This window comes from Plectrocnemia conspersa, unplaced genomic scaffold (genome assembly GCF_051122295.1).
Source record: "Plectrocnemia conspersa isolate PC_06_02 unplaced genomic scaffold, ASM5112229v1 ptg000005l, whole genome shotgun sequence".
NCBI lineage: Eukaryota > Metazoa > Arthropoda > Insecta > Trichoptera > Polycentropodidae > Plectrocnemia > Plectrocnemia conspersa.
Genome location: NW_028277169.1, coordinates 16,556,083 through 16,578,352, shown reverse-complemented (window position 1 = coordinate 16,578,352; position 22,270 = coordinate 16,556,083). Strand labels below are relative to the sequence as shown.

General features: G+C 27.4%; 1 protein-coding gene across 2 annotated transcripts in view; it reads left to right on the top strand.

Annotated features, from left to right (window-relative positions):
* The window catches only part of CapaR (Capability receptor), a 179,591-nt gene extending 165,339 nt beyond the window's left edge, over nucleotides 1-14,252 (top strand). Inside the window, exons 6-7 of one of the 2 annotated variants that reach the window (XM_088186403.1) lie at nucleotides 1,261-1,444; nucleotides 13,136-14,252. In XM_088186403.1, coding sequence (XP_088042529.1) covers nucleotides 1,261-1,444; nucleotides 13,136-13,922 — 971 coding nt within the window. In that variant the 3' untranslated portion in view covers nucleotides 13,923-14,252. Of the gene's footprint in view, nucleotides 1-1,260; nucleotides 1,449-13,135 lie in introns of those variants that run through there. The other variant, XM_088186404.1, reaches the window with a different exon arrangement.
* Nucleotides 14,253-22,270: the final 8,018 nt, after the last annotated feature.

Here is a 22,270-nt window from a genome sequence, read left to right as displayed (position 1 = left end):
TTTAAAAAAGGATTCGCTATATATTTCATACCAAAGTATAAAACAACCGAATCAATAGTTTTAATATTTAATTTTATTATGAAAATAGTTTAACCGCGTCTTATACTATAACGTTAAATAAGGTTATGTTATATTTTTATTTTATTAGTACATGTACAGACAATTTTACGTAGTTTATTAATTTAAATTCAATTTAAATGTCTGTAAAAATGATTTGATATATGTCATATATATAATTGAACATATACAAAGTGTGTGTATAAATGCTATTACTATTTGCTTATTAATTCAAATTAAAAAAAAATATTAAATTGGCTTTTTAATATAACTTGAAATTTCTAAAAATTAAATAAAAAAACCTATTATTTTTTATTCAATGTCATGAATTTTATTTTATCTGTAAGAAACTTTATAAATGAATAAAACCTTTGTTTTCAACTGAACTTTATTTTTATAATTATATATATTTATTTATTTTATTTTTATGATTATTATTATTAATATTACTTTATTTTTATATTTTCTTATTAATTATAATTCCAATTACGTATGAATTTTACAATACATTTCCGAGATAAAATCGGTTCATTAATCAATAGAGTCAGCTTATTGATTTGATATTAATTTATTGTTGGTTTTTAGTTAAAAATATAATTATTTGTAATTTTATCTGTAATAAATATAATATTATTGAATTATTAGGAACTATATTTTACAAGCTATAAACACAAAATATAAACATGGTGATCGACAAAAATTGCTGCAGATATCGCTATTAAGTATAAAAAAGATCTAAATATGTATGAGCGCAAATGTGAAATTCGAAGCTTTAAGTTTAAGTCTCGAGACTAATACATAACATTAAAACTGCACACCTACTTGATATTCTACAAGCTCTTCACGACTTTATATTAATGTTGCTCTCCAAATATTTTATATACTTTTAATGCTTTCATATAAGAAAAGTTACAGCAAGTTTAAATTGATTCAAAAATACTTAAAACCATCTATTAGACAAAAACGATTAATAAATACCTTTGTAATGTAGATTGAATATAATTTGATAATATTGATGTGAATTATTTATTAAAAATATATAGAGGCTTGAAAATAAAACATGGCTATTAACGTAATAGTTTATCGCTGTATAATAACAATTATAATACTATAATATTATGCATATGTTCAGCTTTTTATTCTGTACAGAAATGAAACCGTCTAGAATATCAAAGCTCAATCAATGTTTTTCTTTGTTTCTAGCTGCTGTTGTTATAGCCTTCTTCGTGTGTTGGGCGCCTTTTCATGCGCAGCGTCTTATTTACTTGTACGGCCAAGAGTGGACTCATTTCAAGAGTATAAACGAGTGGATGTTCTCAATCGCCGGATGGCTCTACTACGTATCGAGCACAGTGAATCCGATCTTATACAACGTCATGAGCAACAGGTGAGATTTTATTTTCTATCTGATTTGCGGCATAAAGAAACCCTTTATACCGCAAAGTTTTCATTTCGCAAAAATAAGTGAATTTATCGTGGTTCCGTCCATTGTGTTCTGGCTCGCTGTATAGGAAATTTATTGGAGAGAAGTATTTTTTTATATGGAAAGTTGACCGTAAATGAAATGCGGAAAATTCGCACGAAACTCGCGACACGCTCGGAATGGGAATTGTGTTTTGTGCGATTTATGTCGCGACGCGGAACGAAAGTAATGCGAATGGGCCGAATGCCTTCAGATCGAAACGGAATAGATAAAATATCTGATGAGTGATGATGTGTATTGCGTAATGAAAGAAGGTCATTTATTTTTGGGGTATTCGTTTTTTTTATGGGAAATAATATTTTTATGCAAGCGAATATCCGCAGTCGTATTTTATTGCTTAAAGTGAAGATATATGTATATATTTAACGCTTGAAATGAAGTTGCTTAAGATACGTAATATAAAATGACAGCATAATATAAAAGAAGATTAAATCACTTTGGTCGTATTTAAATTTTATAACGTCGGTATAAGGCAATGATTCCCAAAGTGAGCGCTACCAATCTCTGAGAGGCGCTGGAGCAATCCAGGGTGCGGTAGCAGGTTTGGGTGCTTTTGCTATAGTCTTGTAAATATGTAACATAATTTTAGATCAGTGGTATTTATTAAGATCAAATAGGGTGTAAAGTTAGGATTTAAAATTTTGGTAGGGGAAGAGTTAAATATAAGGGTCACACAAAAGTGTAACAATATTTTTTTATAGTATAAGGTAATATTAGAGTAAGATGTTTTTTAATGAAAATAAAATAACGCAGTTGTATTAATCGCAGAGAAAAAAAATTCAGCGTTTTAGGCCGTGTAGCGTATTTGTTAAAAACTTACATAATAAGATCTTTATTGACTCACTCGGTTGGTCCAAATTAACCCCATTGTAACGTATTAAAATTACGTTTAGCAGATTAAAACAGAATATTAAAAAAAGCTCCTGAGGTTTCTCCATCTTATGAGGGATTTAAAGCTCTTAGTTTTGTTTTTAATTTTTACTATAATCACATGTATTGAAATACATTATATGTTATTTATAATAAGGTTATGCAATAAACAAAGAATTCAATTGGTGATATTATTTATATGTTTCTTATTAAATATTATAGAACAAAGACTTGCATAAGTGAGTATAACAAAACAATGTTTAATCAGGTATATTTGCAATTATAATTTGCTTTCCTACGTTATTAATATTCAATGTGTGCCATTATTGATATTTAATCTTGGTATATGAAAATACATATGTACTTTGTATCAAATGTACAGGTATATTATGCGATAAACTGAGATGAAATGGAGTATAGCTTAAAAGCGCTTAACAATAAAACAATTTTTTATGACCTCTGGGATTAAGATCATTTTCAAATCGTCCACCTAAACATTCTAGATATTCATTAGTTCTAAACGTTATAATTCCATTTTTAAACAGCGTTACTAAGTGTCTTCAAATATCATCTCAAAAAATAAAAAGTCTTTCTCTTGTGCGAACATGTGCACTTGTACACTCTAAATCGATTCTCGAAACTAGATGAAAAACACCTCCAAAAAAAAGGGTGGCTTTCAAAAAAAATCATTAAAATTTACGTAGTATTGAAATTGATTAAATCTCGAAATACACTTTAAGAAGCAACCCTATAGAAAGTTCTTAGTGTTCGCGAAATGTCTGGTGAATCTATTGGATAACGTGATATTTTATAGTGGTGCAATATTATTAAGCCAGATGTCACAGTTCTTGATGCATTTTAGTTATTTTTAGACAATAACTTATATTGGTATATTTTTGACATGATATAATAATACTAGAATCAATATGTAGTAGATTTTACCGAGCGCAAACCACTGAACAAATATCAAAAAAATATTATGTAATTTCAGTTTCGCAAAATTCTTAACTGCTTTATCGTTGTATGAAATTGTCACACATTTTTTCCGCACATTATAACACGATAGAAATATATAACTTTTTTGTTGCATAATAAATATTGTAAACAAACATTTTTTTTATTTATAAGGCATCAGTTTCTTAAGCTAATTAAGAATTACTAAGACCTAACTTTTGTTAAAGCTCCTAAATTGTTATAGGTGGTTCTGATTTAATTAATGTCTTTAGTTGGTTATCGACTTTATAAAATAGTCCACGATCTTATTAGTTTTTCTAATATGATAGTACCACAAGCAAGTTTACAAGTGATTTCTGCTGCTTTATTACTCGTTTTAAAGCCATACAAAATAAAACATTCTATGCTTTTTTTACGTTTTTATTTTATAATGATGTCGAGTTAATAATGAAACTAAATTTGATTTTAACTTAATACAGACCAAAAAATACAATTTAAAATTAAAGCGATAATATAGCACACGATTAAATTACACTGTGAATTTAAAATTCAAAGGCAAAAACATCTTTTATTTTTCTAGAAACCTAATAAATCGGCAAAAAGCGTTCACCCGAAAGATGTTTAATGGAGTCGAACAAATGTAAATCGCTAAAAGCAAGACTAATCTTGATTTGTTATACCAGGGCTTTCCTAAATTATTTGTACGATTAACACTTCACAAAAACTGAAATTTTAAAGAAACATTTATGCGGGTAGGAAAGCACCCAATTAAAATATTTGCGCTCTTTGTTTGCATTACCACAAAAAATGACCTGAGATAAACCATTTAATTTATTTTTCCTCTGAAAAAATAATTAAAATTGTTTATCTTAAATCACTCTTCGCGCTACATGCGATCATAATAAAATTCCCACCGTCATCATTCTTCGTAAATTTTACAATAATATCATTAGATATAATAGTTCTGCCATTTAACAATAATAGCTTCAATTGCCTGTTCAACCCAAATTCTTGTTAGGAATTTGGGTTGCTATCCCTGAAGGAAATTCATCATCACGCAATAAACAATGAGCAACATCTCCCAAAACTTTAGGTTACTATAATTTATGTTTATGTTCCTACATATAGCATTTTACACCTCAAATTAATTCACAACAACATAAACGTCCAATATAAAATTTCTGCATCATTCTTTATAGCGCAATATCAACAAGTACTCTAAGGGAAAAGTAAGCCTTGGTCCCACTCGTAAAACTGAACCGTCTCGTAATTTAACCCGAAAACTGGCGGAATCTTAATAAATTAGGTTTAATACCTCTACAGGTGTACTAAAGGCAAATTAACTGCGACTTTTTCGCCGTCGCAGAGATTACCGGTTCATCTCTAAGGACACACGCTCTCTTACGCGTATCGAAAAATCAATATGCCACAGCTCGAGGATATTGAGGTCGCTCTTGAGATTTATTCTTCGTATATTTCCAGGGAAAATACTCGTCATAAATTATTCCGCCAGATCGCGACGGAGTCGAAATCTCCTAGCCATAACAATCAGCTACTGTTCTCTCAATCTCAGCCATTTGCATAAATCGGATTCAATAAATTGCACGGTTTATGAGTCAATGAAGACGCACAGTGAGGCCAACGATTCAACATCTTGTCAAACAAGTATTTATTAAGAAATATTATTTAGAGTTAAAGGGCGCAAGCTTACCTAATAAAAACAGTGAAATCATATCGATCAATGGCGTTACTTTTAACTATTGTATTTATATATGTATATTATAACTTTGTTAAATTTTCCTTGAAGCGAAATTAAGAAATATATGCAACGATAATTACGAAATATTTGTAAAGGGTAAAGTTACATCAAAGCATTCCAAAAGGTCTTTATCGTACAGCTTCAAATGCTTCATCTTTTCACAAACTTCAACGAGTTTTTTACATAAGAGTTCATTTTTTCCGCTAGTGGTTGAAAACCTTTTGCTAAAGTTTGGGTGGGTACACCAACAGAGCTAACAATTGCTCTCAATGGTTAACCCGTTTTGGGAATTTTCGGGAGACCGTAAAAACGAGGGGTTCTCGAGGAGTTCAAATGTGAAGCAAGTTGCTCTTTTAACGATTTTTTCGATCATGTTTTTGCTCTATTACTCTTGGTAAGTAGTTTGGTCGTTTTCACTTTTTTTTCTATAGACCTCATCGTCCTTTTATATTTGTTCGTAATTTCATTACGGTTGTATTTTCCTTATCGGCTAGAAGAATGACTGAAGTCATTATGCTACTAGGTCAAGGATGATGGCGGCAGTCACTCACAAGCCGTGATTATGACAAGAAAATCGCTGTCAAACTATAGTCTCCAGTGTAATGAAACCTAGTTTTTTAATATTAATAATAATTAATACTTGTCCCAGATTTTTTTCTTAATATATTTTTGAATCTAGCTAGATTTTAAACTTTTATTAGAAGTTGGGTTTGGTTAATTCGTTAAGTTTTAATTTGAGTTTAAACTGTAAATGGACGCAACTCTCAAATTAGGTTTCATAGTTTTATTCAATTTTCGCTAATATAAATATATATTTACTGGTGAAAACGTATTCGTAAATGATATTTTGAAACGCCAGTGAAAATATAACTTCATTGTATTTTATTTCATTTACAATTTATACTTCAGTCTAAATCTATTACCTCCAACGAATTGGAGATAATAGATTTAGCGTGTTCTATGGTTTTTTATTTCAATTATTGTTTAATTCAAAATATTCATTTAACCTTTTAAACGCCGCGAACTATTAGTACGGCCGTGCACTAAAGGCGGGGAATTTTATAGAAAAAACACAATCTATTGAAACTTTGATTTTTCATAAATGTATCGATAATATATTATAACAAAGTATAAAATAAATATATAATGCGGCATTTTTATTCATAAAAATAAATATAAATGAAAACGAATAAGTCTCTGGCTGCCGCTCAGCGTAACTCCATAGTTGTCAATTGATATAACCACTAAATATTCTGAAACTGATTTCCAACTCTCAATTTTAGTTTGGTATAATAAACTGTTTACTAGTATGTGTTGATTATAACATAACTGTAACGCATTGAGTTAGAACCAGTCATGTTTCATCTTAAGATTGTGCTTTTGCGATTGAAGTGAACTGTATATAAATTCGTGTTGCATGCGAGAGAATTAAAGTCGCGTGAGTGCAGCCAGATGAAGATTTGGAGGTGTGTATTTTAAAAATAAAATACATTTATTCTTCTGACTCATAATCTTTGACAGTAACTCGAACGCTAAAGTATACAAGTTTTTACTTTTTAATTTAGAGACTTGTGCACAATTGCAATTATTTTTTTCGGGTTTAGGGGTCGAGTAACATATAGTGATGATGTATGTGGTGTGTAGTTTATGAGTGTAGTGATTATGTAACTGGGTGTTTGCGAAAAGTCTTTTTATATGATTACTGACTAGCAACTGTGACTAATCCTGTAAAAAAAATATTTTTAACAAATTAGGCTAAAAATATTTGCTATGCTCTTGGTATTAAAATTAAGCAAAGCATTGGACCAATGTTGATATGAGAGTGAGTGAGCCAACTGTATGATTTTGGCGTGGCAATACATAAGGTCAAATTTATTCAGTTCGCCTATGACTTTCATCTTCAATAAAGCATCTAAGATAATTAACGCATACACTTATATGTTGCCAGTGTAATTGAAAATGATTTTAAATTATAAATTAAAGCTACTCGCATGGATGAAAAAAAGTGACTAAATAAAGAATATGAACAAAGCTGTTTTTTTTAAATAGCAGATGAAATTAGAATGCAATGTATGTTCAAGGAATAGTTTTAAGCTTCTGTTCAATAATAATTAAAAAAGTATCAAAATAGTCTAGAAAATACACTCTTAAACTGGTTTGCATATATAAAAATATAATAAAACTATACCAAAAATATGTGCTAATAACTAATATTTTAAGCATAAATTCTCAATAAAATTAAAAAAAATTAATAACTATATTTTTAAATTTATTTTCAATTTCTAGTTAAGGATATATTTAAATGATTCGATAAATGAAGATCAGCTGCACTGTGCGGCGACTCGAGGATATTGGAAAAGTTACTATTTTTGGAAAGTTGTTCTTTAAATTCACTTAACGTCTCTAGAATCTGAGTCGCGTCTTTAACTTTACATTGTAACGTTAAATAAATAATTTAAGAGGATTTTCCATTTGGCGACAATGTAATGACGCTCGCTATCAAGTTTTATTACGTGCTAACTTTTATTTAAAAATATTGTATAAATTATTATTATATTTATGAACTCTGTATAATATAATAATTTATAAACATTGTTTTCAAAGGCATTGAAAGCATATAATATATTCACTAAAAGTTAATTTAAATGTATATTAACCGCAGATTGATGTGCTTTGATTTTAGAAGTATGAATAGATAATTTATCTAATTAAATGAAATAGTTTATTTTGAATAACAATTTAATTTCAAATAAAATGTATATATTTTTTTTATTACAAAAAATATATTTCTGCTTGGTATACATCTTGCGAATTTCTATATTGATGTATTTATAGAAATTTCAGAATATTTTCAACATACTATGCTTTGTGATGCGTGTTATATTTACGTTAACATAATATAAAAATAATAAGTTCTGTATACATCATAAAAATACAACCTGTGTGATTTCTTGCTGTTGAATAATAGATTTACGCATATATTTAAGCCTGTCTGATTTTTATCTAAAAATATTAGGATCAGCTGAATCGATTTGGATGCAGCTTTTTTATTATATTGGAACATTTTTGAGAAAATCTATATTTTATTATGCCACAACATGAAAAATCTGAATGATAAATAATTCGACAACATATTTCGAATCAAGCACGATCAATCAGCGTGGGCTTGTCCTTAATTTATGATTGCTTGGAAATGTAGTTATTATGAACATCTCCATTTGATTATATTATTTATGTTTCTATAAAAAAGTTCTTATTCGTTAATATCCTTTTTCAAATATTACCTTATGCTTATATCAGCTTGTTTATTACAGTAAAAAAATACGTAAAATTCTATTTTTTAACGTGTACCACGTATGTAACATTATTAATACTGTTAATATAACTTCGTCTTTGAGAACACTTAGTGAAAGCAACACAGAGATTCGCGTAAAATTATTATATATTTTGAAGAACAAGACTAGTTGTTTGTTTAACATTCCATTTATGTAAAGAGCGTCAAAATATATACACAAAATGTTCCTCTATATTTAATAGTTAATTGGAATACACGTGTATATACTTCCTTGTTTATTTTTATCATAGTTGATAATTTTTATTTTATCGTCATTTATTTTATATATAATTTAAAAATGTTTTTTATTATACTTGAAACATTAAAATTTATCCCAATTACATTGAATAATGGTATCGAAATTACATTAACAGGATTTTAGATTTTAAGCCTGTGTTTTTTTTTTGTTTTTATCAGGTTATTCAAAAATGATTATCGTTTTTTCAATAAATCAAAAAATCACCTTTTGATGTATTTTTTTATTTTGACGATTTAATATAATTTATTTCTAAGGATATTACTTTTGTATTTTTATATGAATTTTATTGTCACTAGTATGTATATATTATCAAAAATTATATAAAATAAAAAGTTTGTGCTAGTTCAATATGATATTATTAAATTAAAAAATATCTATTAAATCGCCTATAGATTTTATACTATAAACATATTTTTTACTACCACGATTCTTAAACTTTTACCAAATAATATGATTAAAAAAGTCCATGTCCAATTATTTGTTATTGTAAAATCTATAAAATTAGAATAAATAAATTCTATAAAATGGTTGGAATTCTAATAGTTTATTAAGGACTTTTAATAAAGACATATGTTCGCAATTAATATAAATTACATAAATTTCACTATTAGTAACAAAAATGATTAAGAATACAAAGTATGCTATCAAGAGGCATTGATTTTGAAATTTTATTAATAAATTGTATAATAAAATTACATACCACAAGGAAAAATATGTAAAAAAACAGTATTGTATTGAATTAAGTTCGAAAATGAACATACAATTTTACGCACATGAACTCATAAATATCTTGCATAAAATTCAATATCAATTATATAATAATGAAATTTTTCTGTCGTATATTTTCATGAACACATGACGAAATAAATTAGTAATTTGGTTACTGAAATATTTTTTAATAAAGTTATTTTTGTAATATACTCTTTAATTACGTCAAATAACATAGTATACAATTTTGTCCACAAACACTAAATTAATTTAATTATTGTGTAAAGTTTTATGTTTTATATAAAAATGTCTCATTTTTAATACGTATGTAATTTTCTATTATTAGTTTTTTTTGTTTGATTCATCGAAACATGAATGCGATTATTTTTAATACTGATAATAAAATCTGTAAGTTTAATAATTTTTAATTAAATTGTTTGCTATATATATTGTATATATAAAATATTTTAAGTAAAATAAGTCACTACAATTTTTTTCCTAGTATTTATATTTGTAATTAACATGTTTGCTTTTGAAGAAATATAAAAAAAATCTAGTGCAGTAATTAATTTTTCATCACATTTTTTTTTATATAAGTTCATTTTATCGGAAAGAAACAGGAGCTGTATGCAAAGATAGAGCAATATTTCAAATAAAACTTATTCGGAGCATATATAATACTTATATTATCAGTTAAATAAAGTTTTACTATGAATTTAACACATGCTTTATATGTAAAAAAAACTCGTTAAATCTGTTATGATTTTTTCGTATAGGAATTCATTTTATAGATGTCATCATATTGTAACGTAAAATTTATCGTTTTTATACACACTTGTTTTTGAAAAATACTAAAAAAATAGTGATTAATAGTTATATAAAAAGTTTATTATTGTAATATTGTTGCATACAGTTGCCCTTCATAATTTTGTTTTTGATTATTGATAATCGATCGTTTTTAAATTTTTTCATCAAATTTCTCAATCGACAATTAGTGGTTTTAATATATTATTTTTATTATATAATTTCAAATTGCAACTAATTAAAAATATCTTATATAAGTTGCTTAGAAATATATTTGTGTGTTTTTAAAATTGCCTGAAGTATGCAAATCTTAATGAAAACTACTGACAATTCTTGTCACATAAACTCGATTCGTTTTTATAAGAGACACTAGACAAACGATTTTTTTATTGTTTATATTTAAAGCTGTTAAGATTAAAAAATTATTAGAAGGTATGAAATTGTCTTAAAATTACTTTTTAATGAAATGGATAAAAAATATTACTAGGAAAATCAATTTGACGTCTATTTATTAAATATATTTTAGTTATATCTCATTTACCAATTCTGAAAATTCATTCATTATAGATGTGGCATTATCTTATCTCGTTTATAATGCTTAATTTATATTTTTACCTTAATAAAACAATATTTATTATAAAAATAATATTAATAAATTATTACCCGTAAAAAAAGTCTCAAATAACAACATAAAAGCCCACATTTTAATTGATTTCGGTGTAGTAAAGGAAATCCCAAGATTTTATAAAGGCTTAATTAAATCTCAAAATATTGTTTGATCATTTTTCAATCCTGATTATAATAAAATATAATATATAATAAATAATAAGCAAACGCACCAACCCTGCAAAATAAAATAATAAACTGGCAAATTTTCAAGCAGATGTTAAATGATCAAATTAGGTGAAATATTCCGTTAAAAACGGCAAAATAGCATATTTAACAAAAAATATTTAAGATGAAGAAAATTTAAGAAAGCAACCATAAGCTACAAATGTAACAAAAATTTTATCTGTTGAACTCAAAAAAAAGAAGAAAATTAGGAAAAAAATAGTTTTATCATTATTTTATTCAATATTCTCTGTGATCACTACATGATCACAGAAAATATTGAATAATTTTAACACCAACATATGTTATGGACTAATGTTTATGGAAAATTATAAATAAGAAAACAAAAAACATCAACAATTCATACCACTTAACAGGCTAGTTAACGGAAAATGGGTTAGAAAAAATAAAAAAAAACTAAAGCATTCGCTGAACATCTAGAAGAAACCTTCCAACCGTTCCCCTCAGCTCAGTGACTTAACTGATATGGAAAAAGAAATAAAGAACTAATTAAATTTACCTCTTAAACTAGACTTGCCAATTAGGAACTTCACTTTCATATAGAAGTACAATATATTATTTTTATTGAACTAAACACTAAAAAAACAATAAGAGATGACTTGATAAATGAATGAATTGTAAAGAAGTTATTATATTTCCCAACCCAATAGAAGCTAAAATATATATATATATATATATATATATATATATATATATATATATATATATATATATATATATATATATATATATATATATATATATATATATATATATATATATATATATATATATATATATATATATATATATATATATATATATTAAAAATAGTTATAAAAATCAATGATTGTCAAAAAACATAATTTAGATAAAGGAGGAAAAAAACCGAACCGAGAAAAAATCATCGGATTTCCACTACTGGTCTACCACATGGTGACAGATTACAACATCCATAAAAGGACATATTATGAGCAAGATAGATAAATTATCTAAATATAATAATTATTTATCGTTCAATAGGTTCTGAGTTGAATTTCACATTAACTACGACGTTTGGGAAATCAGAATTATTAACGTTATAATTAAAATTATGTCATTTTATAATTAAGCCACAGATCATATAATTATACAGTTAATTATTAAAAGACAAGCTGTGATTATATTTTGATTTTTGACACTTTAAATCTTAAATTGATTATTACAGGAAAATTATAGAATTATAGATTTTTACTAATATATAAATTAACTCTCGTTTCACTTTTTTATTTATATCATGAGCGTAAAAATAATGCTTCTCTTTAATTTATTCATATAGATTTTTTTTACGCAATCGTAAGCTTTTATTAATTATCAAATAATAAACCATTGCCAAAAAGCTATGCTAGTGCTATTTATACATTAGATTGTTGTTTTAACATTTTCAAATATTTTTACTGATAATATAGTACATAATTTATATGATTTATATTAAAATTATATCAAAAAGTAAAAAAAAAAACACAAATATCGTCAAAGCTTCCATATATTTTCTCCTAAGCCAAAAGAAATTAAGGCTCTATTATTTATATTTCATATTTTGATTTCAAGTCAAATATAATCTTAAAAATACTCTATCAACGTAATTGTTAGATTATTATTTTATGGCGTTTTGATAATATGTATTAACATTATAAATATACTTTATAAGTCACTTACTTTTAAGCAGTCTGAAAAGTCGAATTTAAAAAATATAAATGTTAATGACTTAATTATTGTTTATTTTATAGAAGATTTTTGTTCTAATATTTGATTTGTGTTTTAATGATTTTTTTAAGATTAAGATGATGTGCGATTAATATAATAAATATTACGAAATAATACTTATAATTACTATTTTTTTTGTATATATAGGTATACTATTAAATGTTCTAATAATTAGATAAATAATATATTTCAAGAGAAAAATATTATGTATATTTAATGTTAGGATACTTTTATGTTTTTATTTATTATAATAGGTTTACTTACTGAATGTCATGATTTTTTTTATTTTGAATTTAAATCGATTTGTAATCAATTTATTTATCTTCTCAGGTATCGCGTGGCATTCAGAGAGACTCTATGCTGCAAACGTAGGAACTCCAACAACCACGGATTTTCCAGAGAGCAATCGAGCTTCAGGGAGACGACTATCGCCACGAGCGGTGAAGGAACTCATCTCGTACGTGTGAGATCAGTATCCGTTGAACCAATTCACAGGACCAATACAACTACCGCGAATCGATTATCTAGGAACAGCACGATGTCTAGCACCATCTCCAAAGAATACTCAAACTCGAATCCGAAGACCACCAGGTGGGGCGATAAGCAGTGGAACCTCGACAATTCCAATTACATAACCAAAAATAAGCAAGACAAGAGTTCGCTCAAGGGAAAATTTTATAATATGAACGGAGACGCGGAAGATTACCATCTTCCAAACCAAGGTGGAAAACGCAGTATTACTTTCGAAAAGGAGACGAATAATTTGCTCAACGACGACCAAGAAATGATTAAGTATGAATCAGATAAAAACGCCAATAGGCGCATATCTGATTCGAGGAGCGATTCACACATAATGGCTTCTGGGAAAAAAACTTGTTTCAGCAACGAACTTGTGTCGATATCTCCAGAACACACTTTAAATCTAAACAAAAACCCTCAAGACTCGATAGATAGCAAACAAGTGGTTGTAGTGCTTTTAGAAAAGTGTCCTACCAGCGGCTTAAAGAAATTTTATCCAACAAACCTTAGCAAAAATCCTCCGTTCTCTAATGTTTTGCAAGATTCTTCAGATGAACGCGCAATGCTGAACTCAGAAGAAACTGAAACGTGCATATAGTAATTAACTGTTTAAATATTACCATGAGTATATAGTTATAAATATCACGGTTGTGATAAAGAGGAAGCAGCTTATTCATTTTTATGACATCTTAAGAAAAAATATATTATTAATCAGTGTTCCTTTTAAAAATTAAAGAGCTTCATTATATATGGTTCATAAAAGGGGTACGAGGGTAATCGATTACTATTGTATCTTGAAATATATTGTATTAATAACCATTCCATAGATATACATATGTCTTAAATAGGTGTAAAATTTAAATTTATATATAGCTTCTCTTGACTGCTCATTATACTATCAAAGTTTGTATTATAATATATCTATTATGTAAAACTATTTTTATGAAATATAATATTACAATTATTTATAAAAAATCTCGTATTTTTTTATTAATTTAATACACATTCTACTAGTTTAAAGTTTAACAAAGTTATATGTGATAAGTGAGATATTTGTTTAACTACAAACAGTAACTTTATATCTGTACTATTGTATAAAATAGATATAGTAAGTCAATATAATTATTTTGAACTATTTATCATAAAAATTAAATAATAATGCATATCAAAGTCTAAACCATTTAACAGACACATCAATTTAAATTTTCAAAAGAAGTGCATTAAGTAAATGCCATGTTGAGGAAAATCGGCCGGGTCGGGAATACGGATTCTTAGAAAGACGTATACCTTATGCTGGTGACGTAGATATAATAGCAAGGTCTGAGGCGGTAGTTATTCCGTGCGAGCTGCAACGGAATTCGATTTGAAAGTAAATTCAAACAAATCTAAATATATAGAAGTGTTGAAGGCAATTGACAAATCTGCATTGGTAAGTTAGATAAAAATGGAATATAAACAGCGATAAAATATTAATACTGACAAATAGTAAAATAGCGGAAACAATATATCTTATGCGACGACGACGACGACGACGATGGGTCACACATATTTGAATATAAATATATTATACAGAATGTTTTATTCACTATAAAGTTAAGTTTTAGCTTATATTCCACGGAATGTTTCATCTGAATAGTAGTTTATTTTATTTTAGTTTTCTTTCCTTTGAAAGGAGTAGTTCAACATGTTAAAGTTTATTTATCCCACCAAAGAAGATCTCAATCTGATCATATACATCGTTTTACTTTGTATCATACATATGAGATACATATATTTGTGCTCTTTTTATTCAATTTTGCCTGTCCTTCGCGTATATATAGTTCAGGATTCTGAGTAAATGTTTTCACGATCTGTTTGCCTCAACATTGATCGCTTTTATTGCAATATCACGTTTCAGCAGGTTATCGACGATTTTTTCCCTTAAGCCATTTTATTTACGAATGATTTATTTATATAGAAAGATAAGAAATAAGGTTTGAAAATGTTTTGCACATATGGCTTATAAAAAAATAAGTTAATTTTGTAACTGTAACTTTTTCTATTACGAGTCAGAGAGGTTAATTATATAAATAATTTTATACGAGTCGCTTTATTTTTGTTTTAAGCACTATATATTTTAACGATATTTAAACAATTTTAATTAGTACTCAAACTTTCAATTTAATTAAATTTGAAGGAGAAATTATTTTTTCAAATAACTGTGCAAGACAGTTAAATTAATATTTGATGTATACAAAATATAATAAAGTTATGTAGTCTTAATAAAAAAATATTATTAGTAGTATATATCACTAAGGCCTAAATTTGTCACCGTTAATATAACTATAAATATTTTATTTACTTTCTAAAAACATATACATCAATATTTAGTAAAAAAAGTTGAACGTAATAATTAAAATCAATATAATCAAATAAGAAGAAAATGCTTTAATCTATGGATTTTTTAATGGTAATATAATTTAATAAAATATTTATTATTATTTTAAATGATCTGATTTTAAACCAAGCAATAGAAAGCATATTATGATTTATTTCATACATTATATACATGAATCAACTGTTTGTTGGATTGAACTGAAATCTTGCTTCAGGCGCAGGCTTTTTGAAAGCTTTTAATTTTAATACAAATACGAAACGAAAGCGAAGAGCTTTTGCAAACAATAAACGTCACACTATTTCAGCAGTGCGTAGTTTAGTTTTCCTTAATCTTGCTTTTGTATCCAATCTAAAATTGAGATTGCTTTAAAGTAAGCTAAATTAACGGCGGTCGTTTGAAGTAGGAATTTACGAGGAATTTGATACCAAAGTTTAGCGAAGGAAAAACTAATAATGCAATAGAACTTTGAAAGACGACAAATATACTCAGGTGAGTGCTAAAATTTAATAAAATAATAAAAATGTTGATTTTATTAATATAAAATAATATAATGCAATAAAAATATTGTAACGCAATAATTTTTGACAGCAATTTATTGCAAATATTTTTTCGGCAAAATTTCTAGAAAAAATAATTGTTGCATGTATAAACACTAATTATATTTCTAATAGGCTAGCGGTTATTGACGTTTAATTTAAAGGTAAATTTTAACCTATAGTTAATATTATAATACAATTTGCTTCTTGGAATATCAGTATCATTACAAAATATGGTATATTGTATTATATAATATATTAATTATGCTGAAAGTAGTGGAATTTATATATTATTATATATGCTGCTATTTTGCACCGCCATCTTTTAGACAGCTATTTCACAAATGTTATAGAAAGTGTCATTGGAAAGTGTCGCAAGTTTCGAACGTAAACTTTATTTTTAGTTTTATTTGATGAGCACATCTTATCGTATTGGCCAATAAGTATTAAAATTAATTAGTGAAAAAAATATTATAAATTAAGTTGCAGGGGTACTTTTAATATTATACAATTATATTTATGTATAAGATGTTTAATTTAATAATGCGAATTCTTTAGTATAAGTATTTAAAATGTGCGATAAAAATACGCGTTTTTTGAAGTTGAAATTACAAAAATATATTAATTATATTTTTACATCACAACGTAAACAACAAGTCACAACATTCCAGCTGTTTTTGTACAATAAATTATTTTTTTGTACAATATATTATAATTAGTTATCTTGAAGCTCCAGTTAACTTCTGACATTCCAAGGTTACTAAACTAAATCTAACGATTGAAGTGAAAAGACTAATTTGCTAATTTTGTCAATTTGAAGATCAAAGCTAATTCTAGGTCTTGTCAGAGAAATGGGAGGAGATCAAAACTTTCCGCGTCTGGCCACTAATATGTAATTTGGGTGGTATTAGAAACGTAGTTTTCATTTTATAATATATTCTAGTTCTTACACTAGATCAACATTTGCCTAATGCTATGAAAAAAAAAAATTTTTTTTTAATAATTGTGATCCGCTATACAATTATTTTTAAAATACCTACTTTAAAATATTTAAGACAAGATAAGTATTTTTTTAAATTATTCAATATAAAGCAATATGTATATATATATGATTTTGTGAATTGAAAGGTTTCGATTAAATTTTACAATCTTGTTCAAACACACAGTGCCATAAAAATAATTGCAACTCGCGATAATGTTCCTCGCGGGGAAAGTATCGAAACAATTCTTGCTCGTAGTAGCTTCTTTTAATCTGTGCCCCTAAATTTATATGTAAATTCTCAATGTTGAATCACGAGCCTCCGTCGTTATTAAATTAGTCGTTGGGGTCGTTTTTGCGCAACTTTTCATGTGGTCGTTCCGATTATTCTCGGTCCAGTTGTGTCCGTAGTAACGATCGTCGTTTTGTTTGCAGTCAGTCATCGAGGCTTTAATTCAGGAATTTTCAACCAAAAATCGCACTAAAGCAGACGATGACATCAAAGAGATGTTTGGCTTTGATTTGACTGCGAAGCGATAATATTAGATGGAAAAAAGTAACGAAACGCTACGTATTTTGAATTTTAAATTGATTGGGTTATACTCATAGTACATAATAATATAGAAGACTATCTGGTTAATATAGCAAATATTAGTTTATAATATGTGCTTAGGACTTTCATAATTCAGAAACTAATCATTTAGTACAAAATAAACAACTTAAAATAAGCATAGCGTAATAAAGGCCTGAAAATAGAAAAGCATATTTACACACAATAAATACAAGCTAGATAATATTCGTATATTATCATTAATAAAATATTTTATAAGTAAAACTGTACTATAAAAATTTTACAAAAGTAATATGTGCACACGCGTTAAATTACATTTTTATTATTGTAATTAAGTTACAATAATAAAAAATGTCAAGTTGATGTGTCGTAAAGTTTTTTTAAATTCAAGCTAAATTTTAATTTTTCATATAATTTTACAATATCTTTATTTGCCATGATTTTACATATATATATATTTTACAATACATAGTTAAGTGTCTAACCTAAAGTAATTACTAATTTATTATTTATAAAAATAGGTATACTACACAATTAGTTAATTGTAATGAATAATAGAACAAAAGTTGATAAAAAAACCTTTTACGAAATTTGTTATTTCATTTGTAATTTTGTTACAACCAAGCAAGATAAGACCTTGGATATTTAAGAAAAAAGCTAGGCTGGACCAAATTTGACAATCGAAGTTAAAGCAGCTTTATATGACTGTATAACTTATGAAGAAGAGCAATTATTTTCTTCTCTCTGATTTCTTAATCAATCATGAGTGATTAAAAAGAAACAAGAATTTAAACTTGAAATTATAATATTGTAGCTGTTTAATAAGTGCTTTTGTTTTTATTTGAATAAATCTGGCTTCAGTGGAAGCTGTATTTTTAAAATCTTTTTTTCTCTCCACAAAAAGATCTGGGTCGCTGTGAAAGTAATCGATTAACAACCGACAAGTGTCACGTTGTGTCATTTTCCTGATCCAATTGCCTGGCAGAATTCTCTTACAGTTTAGGCGGAAATAAAATTCTTTTGGTATTGACTCAAGAGTGACGTTTGATTAGAGATGAAGATTTTTTATGCACGTGACCGTTTCGCAACAAAGAAATATTCTTTCAATGACGGAGAATATTTACGGTAATAACACTTGGGTATTATGTATCTGTTTTTTCTGGTCGTAACGAGAGCTTTTATGTGGTTCATCCTTTATGCTATTGTCTTGTTTTTTTTTTTTGATCATTTAGGTCACCGTAATTTATTGCAAGTTTTAAGAATAAAGCGCCACAAATTAAAACATTTTTTTTGAGATATTACTACTAGAGAGTCCTCTCAATGAAGCAGTTTTATAAGTTACTAAGGGGTGGTGTCAACAATTCGTCGCTGCTCAGCAATTTTTATCTTAGAGCTTTGGAATTCCTTAGAGAGTCGCGATCGTGTCCCTTATTCTTAACCATTGCGTCAAGACTTGCACCAGCCATCCAGCTTTGCCAAGCATTGGATTACACAAATCTAAAATGACCTTTTTTGAACTCCCTCAGCTTTTCGAAATAAACAAAAAATTCTGAGATAACCTTTTTAGATGTCTCGGGTAAGAATTTTGTAATTATGGTAGGCCAAGCCATTTTTTGTATTTCTTTATAAATATTTATTGCCCTAATTTAGTTTAATTGTAATGCTCTAAAAATATGTACATATGTTAAACATTTTATGGATATATAAGATCTATATTGTCGTATGTTTGAGTTAAAGTTATATATGTGTGTACATGTGTAAGTATGTGAGATGTTAAATATAACTTGTTTGAGTAATAGGCATAGTGACGCATTAGGGAAACCTGTCTAGTAATGATGGTGAGATTTAAAATAAAAAATAATTAATTTAAGGTTGTCTACTAAATCAATCCAATTAATCAGTGCGTTAGATGTCGTAAAATACAAGTAGCATCATATTTTTATGTTGATTGGAGTTTTTAGTACCGCGTTAATTCAATGGAAAAAAATCAATATATTAAATAATTTCTCGAAAGATTATTAATGTCAATAAGCAAAATATGTAGGTATCACAAGAGCGTAATTAGCATTACTCGCGTTACTCCACACTGGAAAAGTTAATGGTTTGTAGATTAGAATAATATTTATTATAGTAAGCGCGCATTATCTATAAAATATAAAAATAAAAGAAGGGTATAAAAATACTCTCGAAGCAAATTGATCCTTCATCTAAATTCGCAGCTACATAATCATGCATGACTTAAGCAAGAGATACATAAAATGAATAGGAGGAGTAATATGAAAACAAAGCGATTGAAAAAATAATCTCTTCCTGAGTAAAATTCATAATAAAAAACTAGCTATTGACAAAACATAAACCGAGCTAAAATCCTCATACCTAAGCCCATTATTAATAAGTCATAGTGACATTATTTATTAGGCTAATAAAATTTCGGGATGTAAAATTTTATATCTTCAGTAAGAGTCATAAAATAGAAACTTTTAACACTAAAAAGGATTGCGGATCTTATTTACAATAGTTGAATTTGTAAGGGTTCGTATTTTTAGTTGATAGTTGGGTTAATATAATCCATATAAAGCTTTCCAAGTTCATTTAATAATTTATTCATAAACTAATATTTGACGTTAACATTTAACAACAAGCGGAAAGAAGGCAGGGTAGCTGTATAAACCTTTCTGATTTACTTTAAAGATGAGATCAGAATCACCGCTGAGACATGAGCAACAAATATCGAAGATTTCCTGGAACTTAATCAATGCATCGCAGAACTCCTTGACATCCACCAAACTAAGAGCAAGCCTTTGAACGCGAGCTGATAAGAAACAGCTGCTTATAAATTAAACATAATATTTATTTTTTATATCTACACAATTTTCCCAATATTATTTGATAATATATTAGATAAAACTATGATGTTTTATAAGTAAACAACTAAACTCAATATCAAGAAAACAATATTCTGTTTTTATTTGTCATATATTTTTTATTTTATTATATTTTAAAAAGCAAATAGTAGATAAAATAAATCAATTATAAATATATATATAATTAAAAATGTATTATAGGTGCTCAAAATTAATTAATAAAATCGTTTTATACATTAATTACTCTCCTTGCATTCTTATCTTGATAAAACAATGTTAAAAATAAACAGCTTAGTATACAATGTGTATAACATTTGATTAATCATGCCTCAATTAATTAAAACTGTAATTATACTTTTTAAGTATTCACAGCTGTACATAGAAAAATTACAACATTACTTAACACAATGAAAAGCTTGATGATTTGTGGTAAAAGAAAATATTCAAGACACACCTTTTATCTGGCACGAATACGAATATAACTATTCATGCAATATTTTTTCATTATTTTAATATAGTATACGTTAGTACAAAAGCTTGGTAATTTTCTAAATTTAATTTATATTACATTCATTTAACCATGCTTTACTTGTAAAAAAGTTATCTAATTTCGGGTTTTCTGAAGATCTCATAAATCTATTCTCAAATTACTTGACCAATAGATATCAATTCGTCAAGTATAATAACTCCTTTTCAGAACGATATAAGACCCCTACTGGAGTACCTCAAGGATCCAATTTGGGTCCATTGTTGTTTTTATTGTTCATTAATGACATAGAAACAGCAATAGAGCATTCAGATTTTTTATTATATGCAGATGACTTGAAAATTTACAAGAAAATGCATTCGATTTCTGATTCCCTCGACCTACAGGAGGATCTCAACTCTATATGGAAATGGTCTTGCTATAACCAATTGCCTTTCAGTGTAAATAAATGTCACACAATTTCATTTTCAAGGTCATTAACGCCGGCAAAATATTCATACCATCTAGGCGGATATTTTCTGGAAAGGTTTTCTTCAACTAAGGATTTAGGAGTGACTTTCGAAGAACGTTGGAAATTTAGCCAGCACATTGCAGAGACTCATAGCAAATCCTTAAAAATGCTCGGTTTTATCTTGAGAAATGCGCGTTACTTCAGGAATACTTTAGTATTGCGCACTCTTTATGATACTCTAGTCCGCAGCATACTAGAAACTAGCTCCATCATTTGGATCCCAGGCGTAATGAATCAATGTAATGAATTGAAGCTGGAAAAAGTACAACGTAAATTTCTTCGATATTTATACTTGAAGGAATACGGGTATTATCCGTTCTTGTTTCCCAGTGCTTTTATTTTGGGAGCCCTGGGATACGTTTCTTTGTCGACTCGCAGAAGTGTTTATGTAATTAAACACTTCTGGGAATTGCTCAAGGGCATCGTAGACAATCCTTCAGTGCTCGAGCAGCTTCAAATGTGGGCTCCTGAAGGTGGTTATAGTTCTCGGTCGCGTCCACTATTCTTGCCTGTTAAGTCTAGAACTGGAGCACTTGCCAACTCTTCTCTGGCCAAGGCTATTTATCTGCTCAATTCTGTCTATAGTAATATTGACATTTTCTCTTGCACATATGGAGTTTT